The following is a 21,523-nucleotide window of genomic DNA, read 5'->3' on the forward strand; positions in this document are numbered from 1 at the left end:
GCTCGAAGGGTATAAATTACAGGACGTACGCAAGTTCAACCGGCCCGAAAGGGTACATCGTCGAGTAAACATTTGGGTGCGTGATTGTATTATTTTGAGGCTCGTTGGACACCGCACCGTGAGAAACGATCCCCGTGGACCCTCGGGCGATGATATTCAGGGAAGTTTGAGAATTTTTGCTGCACGTTCTTCCGGTAACCGCCTCTGGCTCACGACAACTCGGGGGGGCATGTGTATATATACGGGGGCGTCGTGAGCACGCCTATCCCTTCGAAAATCTTGATTTCACACTTCGTGATGTATATATACTTTAACCCACCATACGTGTGTACCATATAAGGGAAAATCTCCTTACCCATTTCTCTGTATATGTATACCCACCGTTTGTGCAGATACACTTTTGTTTGTATATCTCACCTGTGGTGACCCATGGGTGCATGGTTATGCAAACGCTGCTCTTACACATCTATACATAGGACGATTATGGCCCGTGAGGCCTTTGTGTGTTGATTTTGGGTCGCGAGCGTAACACCAATCATCCTCACTAGAGACCGGAAAAAAAAAAAAAAATTTGAATGCGTTACCCCCGCACGTAACCCACACGGGTCCCAAGTGTTGGCGCGTGTGGTGTATGGGTCAAGTGAGAAGATATTGTACCACCACGGAGAGCTTTTACGCACAATATCTCCTTGGCATGTACCTGTCGTCCTGCCCTTTCGCACGGCGCGGCGACGCTCCGTGCATGCATACCACAGCCGATACATCCACACCACGTACAACATCCATCCCCCTCTCGGCCGCAGTGTGTATAAACAATTCAGAGATAGCTAGACCCATACTCGGGATGCCTCTCGCCAGTACAGGTACACCTCGTGTGTGTGTGGTTGTGCCCATGCAGAAAGAGGAGGAGGAGGAGGAAGGGAATAAAGTGTATAGGTATATACACATGTATGTACGGACACGAGAAGAAGGAGGAAGGAAAGAGTATAGAGAGAGAGAGAGAGAGAGAGTCTCTTCTAAGGCTGCTAATGCCCTGGCGTCAGGCACGCCGCGATTCCGTTATAGAGGAGGAGGAGGAGGAGGCCTCTCGCGGACGAATAAGCCGCGGGCTTCCCACGCCAATTAAACATGACTCATTAACGGCCAGCGGAGAGAGAGAGAGAGAGCTAGCGCACCCGAGTAGGTATATATAAGGAAGGGAAAACGGTAGTTGGGGATCGATCCTCTTGGCTACTACCCTTCCTTGGACGCCTCCTGCTCTACACTCATGGACTTGTGTGTTGTGTTGTATGCATGTACACGTGAGTCAGAGCCGAGCGAGGCTTGTAACCGATCGGAAACTAATCTCGCCGAGCACATCCTCCCCCCCCCCTCCCTTCTCTGCTCCTCTACGTTTTCATTTTCTCCATCTGGGGCTGCTCTGCTCTCTCTCCCCCTTCGCGGACGCGTCTTATTCTCACGTCCGTCTTTTGATCTTTCGCGCTCTCCCTTCTTTCTGCACCCGTGCCCTTTTTAAGGATGCTGTACCACGGCTATACACACACGAATATACATATACATAAGTAGCAACAGCCAGTGTCCCGGATGATATATGGACGCGCACGCGAGGAGTGAGCGCCGATAGGATACACAAGCTCTCCTCCTCCTTCTTTTTAATTTGCTTTTCCAGGCCTTGAAAGACGTAATTTTATTGGTGCGTCCGAGCGATATTTACTGTAATAGCCCCCTGTAAGAGGAAAGGTTGTGGGAAAGTATACGTGTACCGGGCAAGTGCGCGCGAGTGGAGCTTTTCAGGTGGTGTATAACCGGGACTATGGGGGTGAGTGATTTATTGCTCGACGGAGCTCTCCCATTCAACGCAACTTTATCGCTCAATTTATTGGCGGGGACGCGACAAATGAGCAGAAGAGCGACGGAGAGACTCCGATAAGACCCTCTCCATGTATATATTATGCACACGGAGGGTTGAGCTTTCTTTCCTCGATTCCCGCTCATTATCGCCTCTTATTCCGAGCTTTTTCAGCCTCCCTCCTCCAATTCTCACAGCCATCGCGCTCTACGACAGTAGCAATATAAGCACCTTCGATGAAGGGTATATACGCAGGAAAGAGGGGGTTCGTTCAGCGCGTGTAGCTCTCGGTATCGGATCCGATGTGTATTGAGATATTTCGCGGGTACATACACATATGATGTTTTTTTTTTTTACGTACACGTAAAAGCAGCTCGGTAGCGGCGGGTTATTAGCTCCAATGTGAGCCTCGGCTTTTTTCACGGGGTTGCCTTTTTTTTGCCGTTTTATTTCATCGTTCCGTAAGAGCTATAAGGCTGTACCTGCGAGGATTATGCTTCCCCCCCCCTCTTTGTGTGTGTATGTGTGTAAGTACGTATTTATACGTTACACGTGAGCCAAGTGTGTTGCTGTTGTATCGCTCGTGGGAATCTTCGTGGGATCATTTCCACGGAGGGGGTGCCTGTGCCGCGCTTTTTGCGTGTAGGGTCTACGGGTACATATAATATGGAGATGCGTCGGCCACGGGTTGCTGCTACCGGCTGGCGTTGTTGGGCGTACCTATACATGTATAATAGTTCTGAGGTGTACGCGCTTTACATAGACGTACGTGCATAGCGGGATGATGATTATGTTAGTTTTCGCAATTGAGGCGCTCGATGACCGACGGGTGGGTTACCCGAGGTGAAACAAGCGCTGAGTGCGAAAACGTTTTCATTACAAAAATAATAATACATTGTACATCCTGAAACAAAAAAATTTAGCTTTTCGTAGACTGTTCTCTATTGTTTAGATCATATTGGGATAAGTGTAATTTTTTTTCAACTTCTAGATTGGCTAAAAATATTTTTTTACGAATTTCAATGTGATGCTCATGCAAATTAAAAATTGATTGGTTTTAAATTTAATGCAGATCAAGTGTAGGTCACTTCAATCGACGGCTTGCCTTACCTCACTCGTCTGTTTCTACTTGATTTTCCAGACGATCAAGTCTTTTGAGTCAAACACTCTGTGAAATATTTAATGTAGTTGTAGATAAAAATTAGTACTGAAATATCTTTAAATAAAATATACGTATTTGTTTTTTAAACTCAAATGTAAGCAGTAACTTATCATCGCACACATTATTCATAAAAGTGGGAATAGGGTTCCCGCGTAAAAATTTTTAAGTTTGGCCAAACTTGCGCAAAAGTTAATGTGGTCAACGTTTGGCCCACGCCGACGCACCACCGACAAAGCAGGTACAAAGCCGGATCACCAGCTCAGCTTCGGGTTAGCGTTACATTCAAATTTTCCACTGGCGCCTCTCTCTTTTTTCTCACCCAAAGTTTCATCAATCAAACCCAAAGAGAGAGAGGGGGATATTTGGTACCGTTAAAAAATCCAGACGATCAATCAGGAAATGCGCGCGCTCGTTCTATAAATATGACTAATGTAGTCGTAAAAGGATTAAACGAGCAGTCCCCGATCAAAAGGCCCTCTCTCTCTCTCTCGATCGGTTAATGCCTTTTTCTCGTCTACACACCTTCGTGTACTCGTGAAAAAATCTCGGTACGTGAGACCCGAGGGATAAAAGAAAGCTTTTTTTCTTCCCAACATCGCACCCATCAAAATCTTGAGCTATACCTGAAAAAATAAAAAAAGTCACAATAACAAACTAATCAGTCTCGTTAACCAGACAATGGGCGAATATACGGTACCGCGTGGGCGAGCGAATACACACACGCATGAGCGCAAAAGCCGGAGAAGGAGAGCGCGACTCTTGTGTGTATACGTGCACAAAGAAAGTGGAAATAAGGCGTGTCGTCGCACTGATGCTCGTTGTCTCGGTTTTTCCGCGAGCAGTGCACGAGAGACTCCGCGCGCGCACAGGATGTCGTCATTAAGACCAGCCGCACGCGTCTCCGATGTTTATCTCGGAAGACGACGCATTTTAGAAACTGCAGCGTTTGTCTGTCCCGATTATTTTTTTTTCTGCTCTACGGAAAAAATAAAAATAAAAAAACAAGTACGATCAACAAACTCGCGAGTAACGGGCCTCGGGCCCAGCGCGTCCGAAAGCTCTCGCCACCTGCGCCTACACGGAGTATACATATATATACGTGGCGAGTCGTAGAGATAGCCCCTTTTATCAATCGACCGAGCTATCGAGCCGGCACATCTCACCCTCCCCCAAACTGAAAGAGCGCCTCGATATCCGCACACGACCAGAGAGAGATGGTTCATCGATCCGCTCCCCATTTTCCCCTGGGGCACTATCCGCCCGAGATAGATGCATACATACCCACTCGGAAGACGAGTCCCCCTCCCCCAGCCTTTCTTTCTTTCCCGGGAGATATGAGGAGTACTCTCTCCCGACAACAATAGATTCCTACGACGCCCACGCCCGCGGGGAAACAAAGAAGCCAGACCGCAGCTTCAATGGGGATAGAACGCGACTGTAGAGTGCTCGCACACGCATCCGAGGGACACACAACCTCATCTCCGCGCTCGCTCTTTTCAGAGTAGCTCTTTTGTGGGATCGCTCTCCTTTCCTTCCCCGTTTGCGCGCCACGTGGACTCATCAGGACACTTTTTTTTCCCTTTGACGATCGATTTCGGATACTTTTTGTGTACACCAGGGTAACCCGATGATGGTCCTCGAGAATCAAGAGGAGTGAGAAAAGGCGCTGCGATTGATCGACGTTTCGGGGTGGCCCCTCGGATGGAGAAATGGTATAATCCTTTATGCTCCGCGGACACCTCACGGGACGGGCGAGGCTATTAAATAATCTTCGTAGAGGCACGAGCAACGCCTATAACGTAACGGGAATGGAAAACGTGTCCCGTAGCCTGTGCTCGCGTGCGAGGCCCTCGGCGCGTCTGTCCGTATACGCGGGGCGGGCTCGCGTATACGGGGGAGGAGACGCATCGTATAGGAGTATCAAAGGATGATGTGCGCGCTCCTTCTTTCTTTCTTTCCCGCGCGAGTGCAATAGGTCACGGAGGACGGTAACGCGCGCCCGCGCTATCTGTTTGTCCTTTTTTTCCCCATTCGATTGAACTGGAAGCTATTGACAAAATATTGTCCAGGTCCTCCTTGGATCCGGCCTGTATATATATACATGATGCGTATCCTCATCGCGAAGCGCGCGTCCGTCAAACGAGTATCGCGGAGGAAGTTGAGACGTTCCCGTGAACGACGGCTCCGAGAGGGGATATAATGTACCGGCCGGCGTGGCTATATGTACTCGGTGTGTGAGAGGCTGCGCCGATTCACACGCGCCGAGTAGAGTAAGGCAGGGCCCCTACGGCGGTCCCGTCATAGACGTCTTTTTCTACTTCGCGGCTGCAGAATGGAGTCCAGCCGGCTCACGCATCATCTCTCTTCTTACTCCTGGCTCTGCGTGTGTGTGGGTGATGCGCGCGCGACGAGTGTTGGATCCTGCTGTGCTCCTTTAAGTCGTCGATTCGCCCCTTTGGCGCGCGGAACCTCGGGAAAAAAGAAAGAGGATGGAGTGGGTTATTTTGAAAATTATTTTCATCACGTATGTACCTGTATAATATTATGCAGCCGAGGTGAGCTTTTTTCTTTTGCGTATTGTTTTGGAATGATGAGATATAGTTGCAGGATGCCATTTAAAGCTTTTCAGATTAAAAAAAAATAAAAAGAAAAAAAGAAAGAAAAAGAAGCCTATTGTACATTAAAAACGCCGCTACCATGCGCCCTCGGTTTCGTCATCGAGGGTACAAAGTACGAAAGGCAGTGCGCGGCATCAATCATCGATGGTTAGCAATGTCGTCAAAGCCGAGAGAGCGCCAGCTTCGATAAAAAGAGCCGATACGCTCTCCCTATGCAGCCTTCCTGCGTCTGTATATATATATTCTCTCTCTCTCTCCTTTGTCGGCAGCCCATATTTGCCGCAGCGCGACCAATTGAATACGTACACGCACTAAGTGCGCATATAATTGACACATTAGCGGCCGCGAGAATATACACCGCGGAGTCGTATGGATAAAGAGGCGCCGCCACCTCATTTAAATAATCACTCGGAATGGCAAAATGGCACACGGGATTACACGGACAAAGGCTCGATTGTTTCGGCTCTTTGTCGCGTCGTGCTTGTTGCCTCATCTCGACGACACCTGATATACCCTCCTCTTCCTCCGCCTCTCTCGTGTATTGTAGTGGGACTCGTTCGTCAACTTTTGATCACCGCGGAAGAGGACGCCCCACACGGAGACGCTCGTTTTGTTTTGATTTATCGCTACGCTTTTCCTTTTGAAATTCACCCCCCACCAACACCTACGAGTCCTTCCTGCTTATATCTCCGAGTGGCGATGACGATTGTGGAAACTCGGTTGTGATTCATACGAGCTGGTTGCTGCTTCGGAGGAAGGATTCCAAGGGTGCAGGTGCTTTCGAGGCGCGTGGGCAACATTACATTTTGCAATTCATTATCGTCGTTCCGTGCATAGATAATATACATATATATACCTCGTACGTGTGACGTTTTGGAATTTTATCCGGTTTCCCGATCGATTCATCGACCATGTGAGCTCGTGCAGGGACACCATGGGAACACACATATACTCCACTGCAAAGGGGGCTAATTTTTTATCATAGTTATACCTGTTGATATCGAAGGAAATAAAAAATTCACCAATGACCGTTGATACGGCCAAGGGACAAGCTACCCGTGAAATAAAATCTATTAGTATAGGTACACGTACGAAGCGCTTCTCGATCGACCGCAGAGAAAAAGATGTGGAGGTGTGACAAAAGTATTTCCGTCATCTGGACAGTGCAGCAACTTTTTTGAGCTATTATACCTGTACAGCACTGTAAATATAATGCAATGCAGGCGAACCAGGTTGGTAAGCACGTACTTGCAAGACGTGTATACATGTAGGGCCTGTACACGTGGACCGAAAAATCGCGGAATTTACGTAAGCGACCGCGGCGAAGATAATAAGGTGAAAGGATACCACTTGTAGCAATATTATGGTATGCACGCGCGGAGAGAGAGAAGAAAGCGCGTGCTCTGCATTTGATTAGTCGGGCGTGAGCGTGTGTGCGCGTGTAAATGTATGTGCACATGCGTCATCTGTAGCTGGGAGTTTAGGATTAGCTGAGATTTTGACTCAATGGAAAAAATTGGTGGATAACAGCTGCTTGTAAAATTTCCACGCATTTATTGCATCTACAAAGATTTATACGCCAAACTATTGGATGCACGACTTTATAGGTATACCCACGTTTTTTTTTTTATGCACAAACTTAGGTATTTGTTACGCGAAAGAGCTTTCGTCGTAAAATTTTCATGTCGCAAGATCTTAATCGTATTACTTTCATTACTGTTTTGAAAAAAAACAAATTTTTTTTTTCCCCTTAATAACACGAGCGAAATTCATAAATTGGGACAAAAGCCAAAGAGTTACCCAACCCGTAATAAATAACATCCAAAGGCCAGTTCATTTTGCGGGAAAAACCAATATATAGTAGACAAGGTCGGAAAAAAAGCTCTTACGAGCGGCGTAAAATGAGCTTTACGTTTTCACCTCCCCAAGTCGACTTCCATATAAGTATTGTAAGGAAACTGCAAAATCCGCCGAGTCAGTTTAGCTCTTGCGCACCTGATGTACCTACTTACCCAACTATTATAGAACATCTGGTGGACGGAGATAAGCTTAACCCGAGCGCGCTAGTTATTTTTTTTTTTTTTTTATTCATCTCATCCTCGTTTTGATTATTTTTTCGTACAAGAAACACCACGCGTTCGCCAGGTCTGTGAAAATAACAAAAAAAAGTATTGTCTAAAAGTACATCATCCTCGCATCGGTCATTTATCAAATGGATTTCCGACCGATCGAGACGCCGAGCACAGGGAGAGACATCCTTCCAGTCGATCTCGGGCGCGAAAATGACAAGAAAATTGCCCCTCCTTCCCCCTTTCCTGTATTATTGTACAATGTCGGCGCTCGCGGCGTCTATCTTTTTTTGCATGCGCTGTCGGGTGATGCAGTGACTTTCTTGTATTATGTGCGTACGGCGTCTGAAATTACAATTGATTTACTTATAATTGCGGTGGCTGCTACGCTGTTTGATTATCCGGCATTGTCCAGTTCAATTTTTGACTCGGAACTATTTTAGTTCCTTGTTTATTGGGAAGGCAGAAAAAAAACAAAACAAAATAAAAACTACTAACATTTTTTTGGGGTGGATTTCAATTTTCTTGAGGCCTCGGCTGTTTGTCTAAGTACTTACTAGTTTACTCTGTCTCGTCGTAAATCTGTGCACCACAAATTGAAATCCCAAGATGCTCGCTTGGCTCGTGAAAACCTCTGGTACTGCTTTCTATGCGTTCTGCAGGCATCCTTTAGTAGACTGTTAGTTTTTTTCTTCTTTGGGAGTGTGATTTACGTACTGCAAATAACGAGTAGTTTTGCATAAAATGCATTTGCTCGGAGTTGGAATGGAAAAATTTGAGCTGTTTGTATGTACAAGTGAACAGTTGTTGGGATTTCTATTTACGTGTTTGGAAGATTTTTGGAATGTTTGAGCTTTTAGGTTTATTGGAAGCAGTAAAAAGTTATTTGTTTTGCTTGTACATCTTTCTCCCTCAATTTTTAGGTGCAAGACAAAATATTTTAAAGATAAGGAAGGTTGTATTAAACAAAGACGTACCTAGTACATGATAAAAACAAGTATTTATTTATCACTTATTCATCTTTATTTGCTTAGAGTTAAAAAGACTGTATTTATCGATTGTTGTGTTTTAAATTACTTTTTAATCCTTAATCAGTAACATCTTATATTTACAAAGCCTAAATTTTATAAAACAAATTAATTTATCGTAGCAATGTCATCTTTGTAAGAACAGGCTTTATCATGTTGATTAGGAATATTTCACAGACCTCCACGCAGCGCAAGCACTAAATGCAAAACAGAACCTCCCTGTACTTTGTAGTCTTGTGCAGTTTTCTCGTCATTCCTAAAATATTACTTCGTTTTAGTTTGCTAATTAATTTATGAACAAACACTGAATTGACTATTAAATTATTTACATTTGTTTTCCTGAGAAAATCAGTCTTTGTTGTTGTGGGGGAATGCCTTCCTTTTCTTCCACTCTTTCTTTGATTCTTTCCACTTTATCCGTAGGCTCGATATCAATTTCAATCTGTTTAAAAGATAATTTAAAGTAACTGTATTGTTAAAGAAAAAAAAATGTTTGTTGGTTGTTTGATTCAGAAAAGAGATTCACTCTGATGTATCGTGCAAAATGAAGTTATTAAATTATTACTGTAGAATGCCATAAATTAAATAAATAGTTAATCACAGGCACTACACATTGTGATGGAATCGAAATAAACTACAGTGGTAAAAATTAAACTTGAACACACTTCACAGTATTAAGCAACTCTGGAGGTGTATGCAAATAATAATCATGTTTACTACGCCTCACTGTGTGCACTGGGTATTTATAGAAGCATCAACGACGTTAATAAACAATCTACTCATTGATAATAGCACAACAGTGACACTTCACTGGGCAACTGATTCACTACAAACAATATACTGTAGGCACAAAATGCATGTCACTGCCATTGAGGTTAGGTCCCGCGCTCTCTTCCGGAACGAATCTACGTTTGCACTTATCCACCCAACGGCAAATATTAATCAAAAAACCAACAAACGACCTTAAACCATCAGCATCCGTCGGTTTGTTTACGTGCTAGGTTAGGGGACTCACCTCCTTACCGGTCAGGGTCTGAAAAATAACGAAAATACAAGCACGTCAGTCACCTCGTGTGTTTCACTTCAGCACATTATAAATGATGAATTTATCAAGCCCAATGATGCGGCTTACCTTGACTTTGATCAGCATGTTGAAGAGCTATTTGATGTGGGACTTGGTGGCACGATAATGATGCTTAAAATTAAAAATACGACACTTTTAACGCGACAACGATATCGATTCGGTGCCTTCTTGGATGCGAACGTATGCATCGAGCGTCGGCTGGCGGGGAGCGGGGTACGACTGGTACGAGGGGGGCCAGCAGCAGCAAGCGCAGTAGGTCTGTTCCGTTTTTCCGTTGTCGAGCCGAGCGGTAGGTTTGTTCTCTTCTGGCGGCAAATACGAACTGAAATCGACTTTTTTTAAAATTTATTTATGATTCGTACTTGTAAAATAATTTCTTCAACTGTTGCAGCGATTTTTACTTGTTTATATTATAACTTGTTTATTAATAATTAATTTGTTAATCACAATTTAAACTTTTTGTAGTTTCACAGTTATCGCATTAATAGGTAATGTTTAGCAAAAAAATTAACACATAACATATATATATATTCTTTTTTTCCATTTTATTTTACTAAAACAATCAATCATAGATTTGAGGTTGCGATTTAAAAGATTTAATCATCAGAACGTAAAAAAGGTCGGTATCAACGAATTTTTCGAAAAAAAGGAAAATTTTTTTAATTTAAAGTAAAAATCCGAACCAAAACACACTATTTCCAAATGTACCCATCCCCAACGCTTTTTTCTTCCTGCGGTGGGTCCAACGGGAGGCCAGTCCTTTATGGGAAAGCAACAAAAGGGATGGATAAGTAAAACGATCGCCCGAACAAAGCCCATCAGCCGAGCGCGTGCTCCCGATCAACCGGACACGGGAACGTCCGATGTGCATACACCCCAATCGACCGATCAGAGTGGCCGACGCGGATGAGAGATCACTACGGCTCTAGGTGCTTCTTATTGGCGCGTAACCACTATAGTGCAAACAACGAAGGCGATACAAGTAAATGAGGCTGGTAAATTAAAAAAAAAAAAAAAAAAAAAAAAAACAGTTTTGTCATATGAAGAGTACGTATATATTTGTCGAGACGAGATTTTCCCATTCCAGCCGGGCCCTCGTAGATATATTCGAGAGATGAAAAGCTCCAGCAGAAGCGGACGTTCCACACGCACGCGAGGTGGTGGGAGGAAATAAAAGGGAGTGTACGGAGAGGCGTATATATGTATATATAGGTATCGGCAAGGCAACGCGGTGGGTCGGTCGTTAAAAGTTAAAAGACCCCTTTGGTCGTCGGGAGTTCCCTCCGTTTCTCCTTAGCGAGGGTCAGCAGGTCATTGCCATCTCGATAGCAAAGATCGAGCGGAAAGATACACACAGACGCGCCCGAGCGTCAGGTCGAGAGGAGCTCAATTAAAAAAGGCCGCGCTGCGGTGGGGGAGGCGCCGGAAGCTCCTGTCCGATCGGTTTATACTCGTGTGCGCGGCTATATACACACACACACGCGACCGGCGGAAGAGCTTCGTTCGAGGCGGACAACCGGGAATTCTCTCCGAGCTCGAAATGATCGATGGCTCATCCTCTTCTTCTTCTTCTTTTTAATAATTAATTTTTGGCTGATGGCCAGAGGAGCTTATACATATAGGTGTATTTGTAATATATGCGCAATTAAAGTGCAATCAGGCCCTGATGGTATCATCGGGCCCGATCATCCAAGTTTTTTGCTTTCCGAAAAAGCGGTCTCCCAAACCACCAAAGGGACGTCTGAGGTACATATACATAAAAGCGGAGGAGGGGAGAAGGAGGATGGTTAATTCCCAGGGAGGGAAAATTACTCCGGGGGGGTTGGGGGGGTAATGAACAGTTCTGCGACGCTCTAATTGCACGGATCGCGCATGGCATGCACGAACAACGGCTGGGGAGGAAACGGACCGAGGAGGAAAGAGACGCCGCGAAAAACGCCGAGTTCCGGGATTGTTTGCCCGTTTAGCCCCGACTTCCGTCGGTCTATCCTTGCAGTTGCTCCTATTTGGCGCGTCTGGAAAATTCTGCGCGTCACGTATAAGTATCGACGCGGGCAGGCGACCTCGATTGGTTTACCGGCTGTATACGATGTATGTAGGTATACACTTATGTACGAGGCGTCCGAAAATATTTTGAAAGCCAAATTACACTTCTCTCGTCGACGTCTCGGAATAATTTTTATAATCGCGCGTCGCCCATCCTTTCCTTGTCCCCTACCTTGTGCGGTGGACGAAATTGCCCGACGGGGCCCCCAGTTTGAGACGCGAAATTAAATTAAGGCGAGCTGGGCGCGTTTTACACGCCGGCCGGTACATACATATGTACACATGACACGAGGCATTTCGACACCTCGCGTTATTACCGCGCAGTGCCTCTCTCGCGGGCATATATACGTGGCTGCTGTGCACGTGTGTAATGTATTAAATATTGTAGGGTCGACGCCTCTTTTTCGTCTCTCTCGAGATGATGTTTGCTTACGCGTGTCGTGTTTACATGACTTTGAAGGGTATGCACGTGGCTGTGACAAGGGAGTGAAAAAAAAAAAAAAAAAAACATGATTGTAATTATACATCTGGGTGTATAAAAAGGTGGTGCTTTCGAGATGTATGGTGAGTGATTGGATGTTAATTAGGGAGCTGTTGATTTTTTGATGGACCGAACTTCCTGTTGGTGCGCCATGGTGTATAGTATCGGTATTCAGGATCCAATGAAGATGAATTTTGTGTGTCCAACTGTGGTTCTACAAATCTAATCAAGAGGCGAACGGTATTTATTTTACAATTCAATAGTATCGGAACGATATTTCATCGTCGACGCTGAAGATAATCACATTGATAGAACAAGATAATTTGCAAGTGCGTCAGGGGCGTTCATTAGCGCGGCACAACGTAAAAAATCCCATTATGATGTTAAAAAAAAAAAAAAAGTGAAGAGGAAAAAAAAATTCTTACGCTAATTCACGACTGGGAGGCTTAATGAATGATTTTGAAGTGCCCCTAGCGACAATTGTAATAGGCACACATCGTATTCGGCGTCTCCCGACAAACGTGCTCCGTCGTCAAGGCATTCCTTCATTATCCTTCGGAGATGCCTCCGAGTGACACCGTAATTTCACACGTATAACCCCTGCATGATAATTTCACCGAGTATTATTTTTTTGTTAATAAACAAAGGGGCCTTTGAATGGCTTTCTATCGGAAACATAAAGTAATTTGCAAAAATGTTAGACTTGAAATACAAGTATAAAATACCTTGAAAGAACTTTATTCTTTACAAATGTGTGTTGCCTTATTTTTCGCTGGACAAAATTATTGAAAAAAAAAAAAAAAATCAATGAAATCCTTGTGCCAAAGTCTGTATTCAATTTCTCCGCAAGTATACCTAAAAAAAAAAACTTTGTCAGCATAGCTTCGCCTCAATTTCGTTGCGCATTTATAATTAAAAAAACCATTCCTCTTTTTTTCCCTTCCGCCGGTCTAGCATTCTCGTCCAAGCGCAAAAAAAAAAAGAAAAAAAAAAAAAATGAGAGAGCAATCAGCGAAAAGCATCCGCAGACGTCTTTTTCGCCACCGCGCGACAGTGGCAAAACTCGCGAGTTGATTAGCCGCGCCGGCCGTCATCCGACGTAATAATCATTACCGCGCAACCACTCCGCGGTGTCGGGGAAAGAAGAAAAGCTACTTCTTCATAATCCTTGAAATACCGGCCAACGGCCAAAGCTCCGGTAATTAGCGAAACTCTCGCTGCGCGCACATTTGTTTAAAACACACATTTCTCGTCCTTCAGTTAGCAGAAATCACGGAGCGTGCAAAAAACAGCCTCTCGTTTGATAAAACCTTTTTTTCCCTTCTCTCTCTCTCTCTCGATCCCCGTATTGTTTACCTTTAATTGACCGCGCAACATTATTAACAATTATACGATGTACGAGCACACCGAGCCATTAACGCCCGACTCGATCTCGTTGCGAGAAAAAAAAAAAAAAAAAAAAAAAAAACAATCGCATTTATGTACAATTAAATGCCTTATTAATTGATTATCATCACCCCACGGAGCCGGCCGCAATTACGCTCTTGTACATTATTTCGCAATCGTGTCAAGGCGGTGCTACACGAGCATATGGCATGAAAAAAAAAAAAAAAAGCAACAACAACAATCCCCCGTACCCATATATATAATATATATACACCGACAACTGATAACGAGTCCAAATATGAATTTCACGCCGACAATAAAGGGAACAAGGCCCACGTGTGCACGTACCCTTGCTCATTTATATGGATTTTACTTACATAGACACACTTACCACCATCATTACCCCGAGGACAGAAACGCGTAGCGCGGGGCAGTCACATACTTATATCCCGGCGCGAAAGCTCGTTTGTACCAGCATTTGTAACTCGAATTCTCGAAAGACTGCCTGCCATATACTAACTCTGCTCCCGGCCTATATGTGCGCAGCTCTCGCACTCGTTACAGGAGAGCAACAGAAGCTGCGTAGCACACAGGTATATATATAATACACACACGGCGCACGAGGAGAATTTTCTTGTCCGCGCGCGTAAGTACCCGTACACACGCGTGCGTGACGTTTGAATGTTTCCTCCCCAGCGCTTCTGGTCATTGTTCCCTATTTGTTTCGCTCGACGCTCCCGATGCGGCGGCTATATGGTACCTGTATATATATATACAAGGACACGTAAGAAGACGACGGTGGATGGATCGTATATGTACCTGCTGCTGCTGCTGTCCGCGTTGCTGCCGGCGGTCATTTGTAAGGGGACAGCTTTCGCGAGGCGCGCTAACGGAGCTTCGCGATGTCGAGTGCAATTATCGAGTGGTGTGATGCTGCATTACCTCTGCTGACGCGGCAGGTTTCCTTCCTTCCTTCCTTTTTCTATTTGCGCCCGACGGATATTATACACACACACACACACACACAATACGGTTAATTTTATTTTACTCGTCGCCAATCATCGATTTCTTTGGCGCAAAGGGTGAGGCGCCCCGACTAGGCGCGTATACACATCTCGTTTGGAGAAACGTGTATAACATTATACAGATCGCGGCGGTAGTGCAGCTCCAAAGAGGCGTCGGGGGTTACACGAGATCGCGTAATATATCAGCTGCAAGAGGGTGGAGGTGGAGGGAAAAAAATATTTTTTCGATGGATCGCGTCGATACTGGGAAAACATGAGAAGCCGAGGGAAAAAGGCCTTACCTCGTGCACGGCACGCACGAGCGCGAGGGCGATTTAATCGCGAGGGAAGCGTAATTAGATCGGCGGCCGGGCATCCTCCTCCTCCGAACGTGTTAATGGAGTCGTTATAAGCGCGAGAGCTGGGCAAAAAGGAAAAGAGGGAGGGGGCGATGTATCGCGTGTACGTGTGTGAGAAAATGACGCGCATTAATGCACCAAGTGCAGTGAGTTACTTTCGACACTGTGTATCGGTATACTAACTTGTTTAAGGCTAGAGATCCCCCTTCACATTTTTTTTTGAGCATGCAAAGATGAAGGGAACCATGGGAAACCGATGATTATGTTAATGAAGGAGACACGTCCTTTGGATGTGAAATTTATTTGGCTGCTTTTTTTTCTTCTCTCTTTCTTACGTGACCATTGTAAGCTCGAAAATTATCATCGTGATTATATAACTTCGACGGTAGTATTGTGTAGTGCTTGGTGATACGAATTTCTCCGTGACTCGAAATAATTCGTCAGGAGCAGCTGTGTTTTCCCATACGAGCACGCATGAGCCCCAGAGAGGAAGGAGGATCGGCGTGTTACTAGTGAAAGATAAAAAAATGTAGCCTAGGAGTGAAGAAAAAAAAAATCTTCATCGAGGCCTTTTTGAGATTGATGTGACGTATTTTTCACCCGATCGCACATCGACGTCTTATTCTCGACTCGCGTTAATTAACCCCGTAGCAGTGCCCAATTTCACCCCGAATAAAAATCTCTCTACTCCTTTTTTTTATCGAGTGTAACTTAACGAGCGCATAATCAATCACGTTATAACGATCGTCGTCTCCCAAACACCCTTCGATCAGCTTACTCTCTTTCTCAGTGCATAATCGTAAGGATGAGCCTCTTCTGGTGGACCTGACGAGGGCCCGTCTTTCTATATCTTTTGTCAGTCGATGCCTATCGTATTCTGCTTTTGATTGTTTTCTCCATTTTTTAATTTTTCTTTAATTTTTATTTATGTCTTTAGAAGATCAATAATATCATGAAAAGTTATTTTAATCAGAAGTTTGATAAAGAAATAAAAAAAATGAAATCATTCCATTCCACTTTGTATTTTTTTTTTATTCGTGTCTCTTCAGTTGGCATCACCGTGTTAATTCTAGGAGCTTATCTTGAAATAATTAAAACGTAACACGGAAGTGTTAGGAATACACTTGCTCTACCCACCGACGCGCACCAACTTACCACCATATAAAAACTATTTGTAAACTTACCAAAGTGCGAGCACACAAATCTCTCCACGGATGAACGACCATGTAATGTCTTATTACCCACAAAATGCACGTAATTTTGAAAAGCCAAACACAGAAAATCGATGGAACGCAATACATTTCGGAAGGGAAAAACGTATATTCCCTTGATCCTGTACGTACGGATTCTCAAATGATGTGTATATATATATGCTGGTAAAGAGGGGGAGAGCCCGCATTCGCGTGTGTGATTTATCGGTGATGGATAGCCTCGGACGTCTCACGAGGTAATACCTCCGAGGACCTCAGCCCCCCTCCGAGAGATCAATATGTAATATATGGGTATACCTACGTTATGGAAGCTTAAATGCGTGGGATTATTGGGTTTTGCAATAAAATTTTTTTAATCATTCTGTAATCAATTTTTAATGCCGCATATCGACCGAAACTTCATGAAAGGGAATCAACACAGGTATATACACATATATATGCGCAGTCATTTGACGTATACCCTGCGAGCTAATAGCTTACACATTAGCGTATAGACTCGTATTCCAATTCTCGTATACAGTTATGTTTACCGTGTGCGTGTGTGTGCAAGAAGAAAAGGCACAATGTGTATACATCTATGTATTATACGCGGGTAGACATCAGTGTAATATAGAAAGTAGCGGTGCCTAATAATTTAATGAGAAATCTACAATCGGCATAATACGCAGTGCACACAGAGAGAGAGAGAGAGAGAGAGAGAGAGAGCAATCGATCTGCAAATTTCTAGCTTCAGCTCCTGCTTGCCATTATACATTCATACCGTGAGCCGGTGCCCCGCTCCTGATTGTTCGAACACTCTGCCGTAATGCACAAGTGCATATACATCAGCGTCCAAGCTGATTCATCATAATTATATTGGTTGAATTTGCCTGTCGCTGCATCGCTGAAAATTTATTTTCTTACTTGGTATGTTTGAAACGAAGAGATTAGATGTATACCGAATTGGGACATTGCATTTCGTCTGCTGGAAAAAAAAATTGTTGAAAAATATTGGACACGTATTTTTTTTTAATTTTTCCAGACAAACAAAAATTAACAAAGTTTGCAAGTGGAGGCACGCAATGTTGGTTAGTACTTTTGGCTCCTACTGGTGAACTTTAATGAGTTTTATCTCCGTCAATTTTCATTATTATCAAAATCAGATAAACAATTGAAGAAGAAAAATAAAAAAATAAAAACCTGTGAGCTGCTTGGGCCACTATACTTTGTTCCTCTTGGCGAGCTGCAACCGTCGTGTTTAGGTCTTTTGCATCTGTCAAATGGTCCAAACACCCGAAAACAGAACACGAGAAGTATATATGTTCCTCCTTATGATAAAATCTAGGTTGTTATCCACAACAACGCGCGTAACTCGTGAGGGAATCCAAATCTCAAAGGGTAACGTAATGGTAACGCAATGGGGTGCGAGAGGCGTGTCCTTTTTTATGCACATCTATCTCTCGTGTATCAACACCACCCGTGCCCCCTCATCCTTCCATACGTGTATATTCACTCGGAGCGTCTTACCCGCGCCAGCGCCAACTGTCGCCTCTCTCTTTTTTTCTCCAATAAGCTACGCGCAATAACGCATAATGGCCCTGGCGTTGACGACGCGAATATTTTAATGAACGCAGCGAGGGTTGATTTATCGATGACACGTACGGCAGAATTCCTCCTTTTTTTTTTTTTTTTTTTTTTTTCGCTGGAAATCACAAATTGCAGCGCAGAATGCAAGTAATGAGAGGCCGATGATTTTTCTTTTTTTCAATAATTCAGAGATCACGCTCCTTTCGAAACAATACCAGCGCAGCTCGGCCATTACTCTTTCGGTCCAGGATCCGCTCGTTCTATGGGAGAAACGCGTGCGAGCACGTACTTTTTCTCCCCCCCCCCTCCAACATGTAGACAAATAGCCAAAGTAGCGTGCGCAGTGCAAGCAAAGGAGAAGTGAGGGTTAATGATGACGCGTACGGTATATATACGCATGGGCCTCGTTAATACCAGCGTCACGCGTGCACGGGCCCCCTCCCATTCGTATTCCAATAAAGACAATTACGCTAATAGCGCGACATAACTTACGACGCTAATAATCGGTCGCGAAAGCTGTGAGCTCGTTACACACGCGCGTGTGCTGGAGAGAGAGGTGTGTAATACGTGCGACGCGCGATGACATCTATCTTTTCGAGCGCAGAGAGGCTGGGATTTTTTTTTCTTCTTTTTCTCGCTTTCGCCGGCGCTATGGCTTCTTTTATCATCGTATAGCGCGTCGCGCTCAATTTGTCAGCCAGGCTCTCGTTCTCTATGATCTATCTTTCTCGCGCCGGAGGATTAACCTCTTTGTCGTTCGAGCACGGCCAAAGGGGTTTTCAGGCTAGCTTGTTCGCAGCTGTGTAATTTCGAGCTATTACATTTATATATGTGGCACCATGTTACGTTTCGGTGATTTTTTATGTGCGTCCGATTTTGTATTTTGTGTGTGGGATACGAACGTGAGATCAGTAGAAACAGACGAGACGCGTCAGACGTGTGGAATGAATGAAAGGGTGGATTTTTAGTGGTGTCCTGTAGTCTATGCAAAGCGTGTCATTTCAATGTGCAGGGTGTATTTGGAGGTGGACACGAACATTCCATTGGTTTTCAAACGCTTTGAAAAATAATTATTTTGCACAGTCGATAATAGAGTATTTTTGCCCAAAAATTTGAAAAATATATCGCAGAGAACAGCGTTTTTAAAAGAGAATTACCATACAAAGTTCTACACGTTTAGAAATGTGTAATGTGCTTTTATCAAGATTATAATGAATGACTGATAGATAGATAGGCATATTGGGCAGTGTTTATTTTAAAAATGATGACATCCTATTTTATATAAATTATGATACATCTTTGATTTGGCCATTATAATATATATTTATCAACGCGTATGCGATACGATAAAACATTTTATAAGTGAGTCTGCAAATTGCAATTTTATAACATAAACTTAATAAATAAAAATTACATCCATCTGTCTTATTGCCGATTTGTTTCGTCACAATTAAATTGATCGATCTTTAAAAGTCGTATTGGATTCGTACTCGCGCTGTTGAATCCTTACGATCTCCGACTGTCGTAAACTTCAATCGCCGAATCGTCATCGAGCAGAGCAATCGGGGCGGCGCGCGCACGCAAAATTAATGCGCCGGACGTCGATTCGCTCCACCTTTTCATCGCCCCGAGCGATCCGCCTTTGTACCTGTCCGATCCACGAAACGATCGCCTCCGATACCTGAATAAGCGGTACGCGTGTATGTATGGCTTCATTTTTTAATATTTACGACATCTTTAGCCGCTTTTACGAGCGAAACGGAGGACCGTCTCGGTTCACACGCTCGAAAGTATATCATTTTCATTTTACGGCTCAATATATCGAGCTCGTGTGCATGCGTAAAGTCACTCTGGGAATTATTAACCCATTTGGAAGAAAGAGGAAAAAGAAAAACAAAAAAACAAAAATTCTACAAAAAAAGCAGCCATAGGTCCATACATTTACCCTTGCGATCAGCGTGCGACACGCGAAATTATACCGTTTGCACTTATTAAAATACGTCAGACGGGGACAGTGCAACGAGAAACGGACACAGGCAACTTTATACGGCCCGAGAGGAGAAAAGAGGAAGATCTAAAAGTTGACAAGCTCGAATTCCAGCGAATGCTCTCCCAGTGGCGGCGACCCCTCTTTTCCGTCTTTAAAGTCCTAATTAAAATACCTGCGAGCGAGCAAGTATAACTCTGTCCGAAAGTCCTCGGCGCTCGCGGTGCACTTAAAAAGTGCCGTTCCGCACTTCTTCTTCAAAGTGGCTGCCTGTCACAGACGGACGCGCCGAGAGAAACTTCGGGCGTGGATTTCCTCTCTCGTTTCTTATACCTTTTTTTTTTTTTTTTCCTTTTTTTTTTCTGTGCGCGTATACGACAGCTCAATTGCCGCCGATTTTTTATGACGCCAATCGAAGAGGGGACTTAAACTCTCGTTAAAGCGTACAATGTGCGAAGGGAAGATGGGAGAAAGTGAGGGCTGGGGGAGAGAAAGATGTGCCTCCTCCGCCTCCTCGTAACTTCCCTCCTCGGTTTTTTGGCTCGCCAGAGGAGGTGTGGTGCAAGTACCGTTACTCGTAATAGGACTGCTTTTGTTTCGCAAGCGATAACTTTATACGTCTTTTGTTTGAAAAGGTTTATTTTTTTGTTTTTTTTGTTGTTGTTGTTGAGTAAGATGAGCGTGCTTTCGTTTTCTTCGCTCCTTTGTCAAAAGAAGGCCGTTTTTCAGAGTCTCAATCCTCTGTGCGTTTGAAACGTCATCGCTTTGGAGTTTCAAGTTTTACTTTGTTCTGTATATAAATGCGTTTTTCAAGAGCCATCGCTTTTTCTGACGATATTTTTATTTTTACCATTCGTTTCACACACATTTGCTGTATTTGACTTGACTTATTATACAATGAAAGTATACAAAATGTACAATTGTATTTTGCAATATCCCTAACATGCAACAAATACGTTTTTTCTTGAAATTTTTTACACATTTTTTATTTATCATGAGCTGTTTCAAAACATAATTCATAAATTCAGGAGTAGGTGCGCCAAATAACGGCTCAGTAATAAACCATATTTATATTTCATTTTTACATTTGCATATAGGATTACTTGTTAAAGTGACACTCAGTGTCAGTCCTCTCCTCTAAACGTCCAACATGTTGTTTCTTAACCTTTTTACTTTGGGTAAATGCTTGATACCTCTGCATGGCCAATAGAGGCACCAAGTTGTTGCCACGTGGTAGTGGTGATCTCTTTCATCATATTTTCCCTGAAAAAAAAAAAAAAAAAAAAAAAAAAAACCGCTGGGGGCGGTCTTTCACGTTGACACGATTTGTTCTGCTCGACACGGACACCCAGGTACAGCAATTTGCAAATTCACGAGTGCAAGAATAAGGTATATGTATACCCTACTTTATTCGTTTTACTCTACTACCTAACAGCTGTTTGGAGAACTTCTCGGGAATACTTGTCCCAAGACTCGGTTGGACTCAATAACACAAGTGTTAGCGACTCTACTTTTTCGAGTTGCGACAATCTCGTATAAATCCTCTCACTTGAGAAAAAAAAAAAAAAAAAAAAAAAAAAACAATTTATTACGTAACGAAAAGCATCGTACTTGGCACCGAAATTCGCAATTACGTATTCAAGTCTGCAGGAGGAGAGAAATAGGCTGAATGA

General features: G+C 43.8%; 2 protein-coding genes across 3 annotated transcripts in view; one reads left to right on the forward strand and one right to left on the reverse strand.

The window, feature by feature from the left end:
• The window catches only part of LOC111642824 (uncharacterized), a 346,613-nt gene that overhangs the window by 129,187 nt on the left and 195,903 nt on the right, over positions 1 to 21,523 (forward strand). The gene's annotated exons all lie outside the window — the stretch shown is intronic.
• Nedd8 (Nedd8 ubiquitin like modifier) lies at positions 8,677 to 10,006 on the reverse strand. The gene is made up of 4 exons (XM_014363263.2): positions 9,859 to 10,006; positions 9,742 to 9,759; positions 9,056 to 9,168; positions 8,677 to 8,982 (listed from the first exon to the last, which is right to left on the reverse strand). Exons 1-4 carry the CDS (start codon positions 9,874 to 9,876, stop codon positions 8,898 to 8,900), a joined length of 234 nt encoding a protein of 77 aa, XP_014218749.1. The 5' UTR covers positions 9,877 to 10,006; the 3' UTR covers positions 8,677 to 8,897.

Source organism: Copidosoma floridanum, unplaced genomic scaffold (genome assembly GCF_036245765.1).
Source record: "Copidosoma floridanum isolate Cflo_tuat_1 unplaced genomic scaffold, Cflo_Japanese_pri ptg000020l, whole genome shotgun sequence".
Lineage (NCBI taxonomy): Eukaryota > Metazoa > Arthropoda > Insecta > Hymenoptera > Encyrtidae > Copidosoma > Copidosoma floridanum.

Bases quoted from the DNA above. Each gene is read 5' to 3' on its own strand.
- Nedd8 (XM_014363263.2), bottom strand. The intron at 8,983-9,055 runs GTAAATAATTTA...GTAATATTTTAG, and splicing joins ATTTTCTCAGGAAAACAAAT to GAATGACGAGAAAACTGCAC.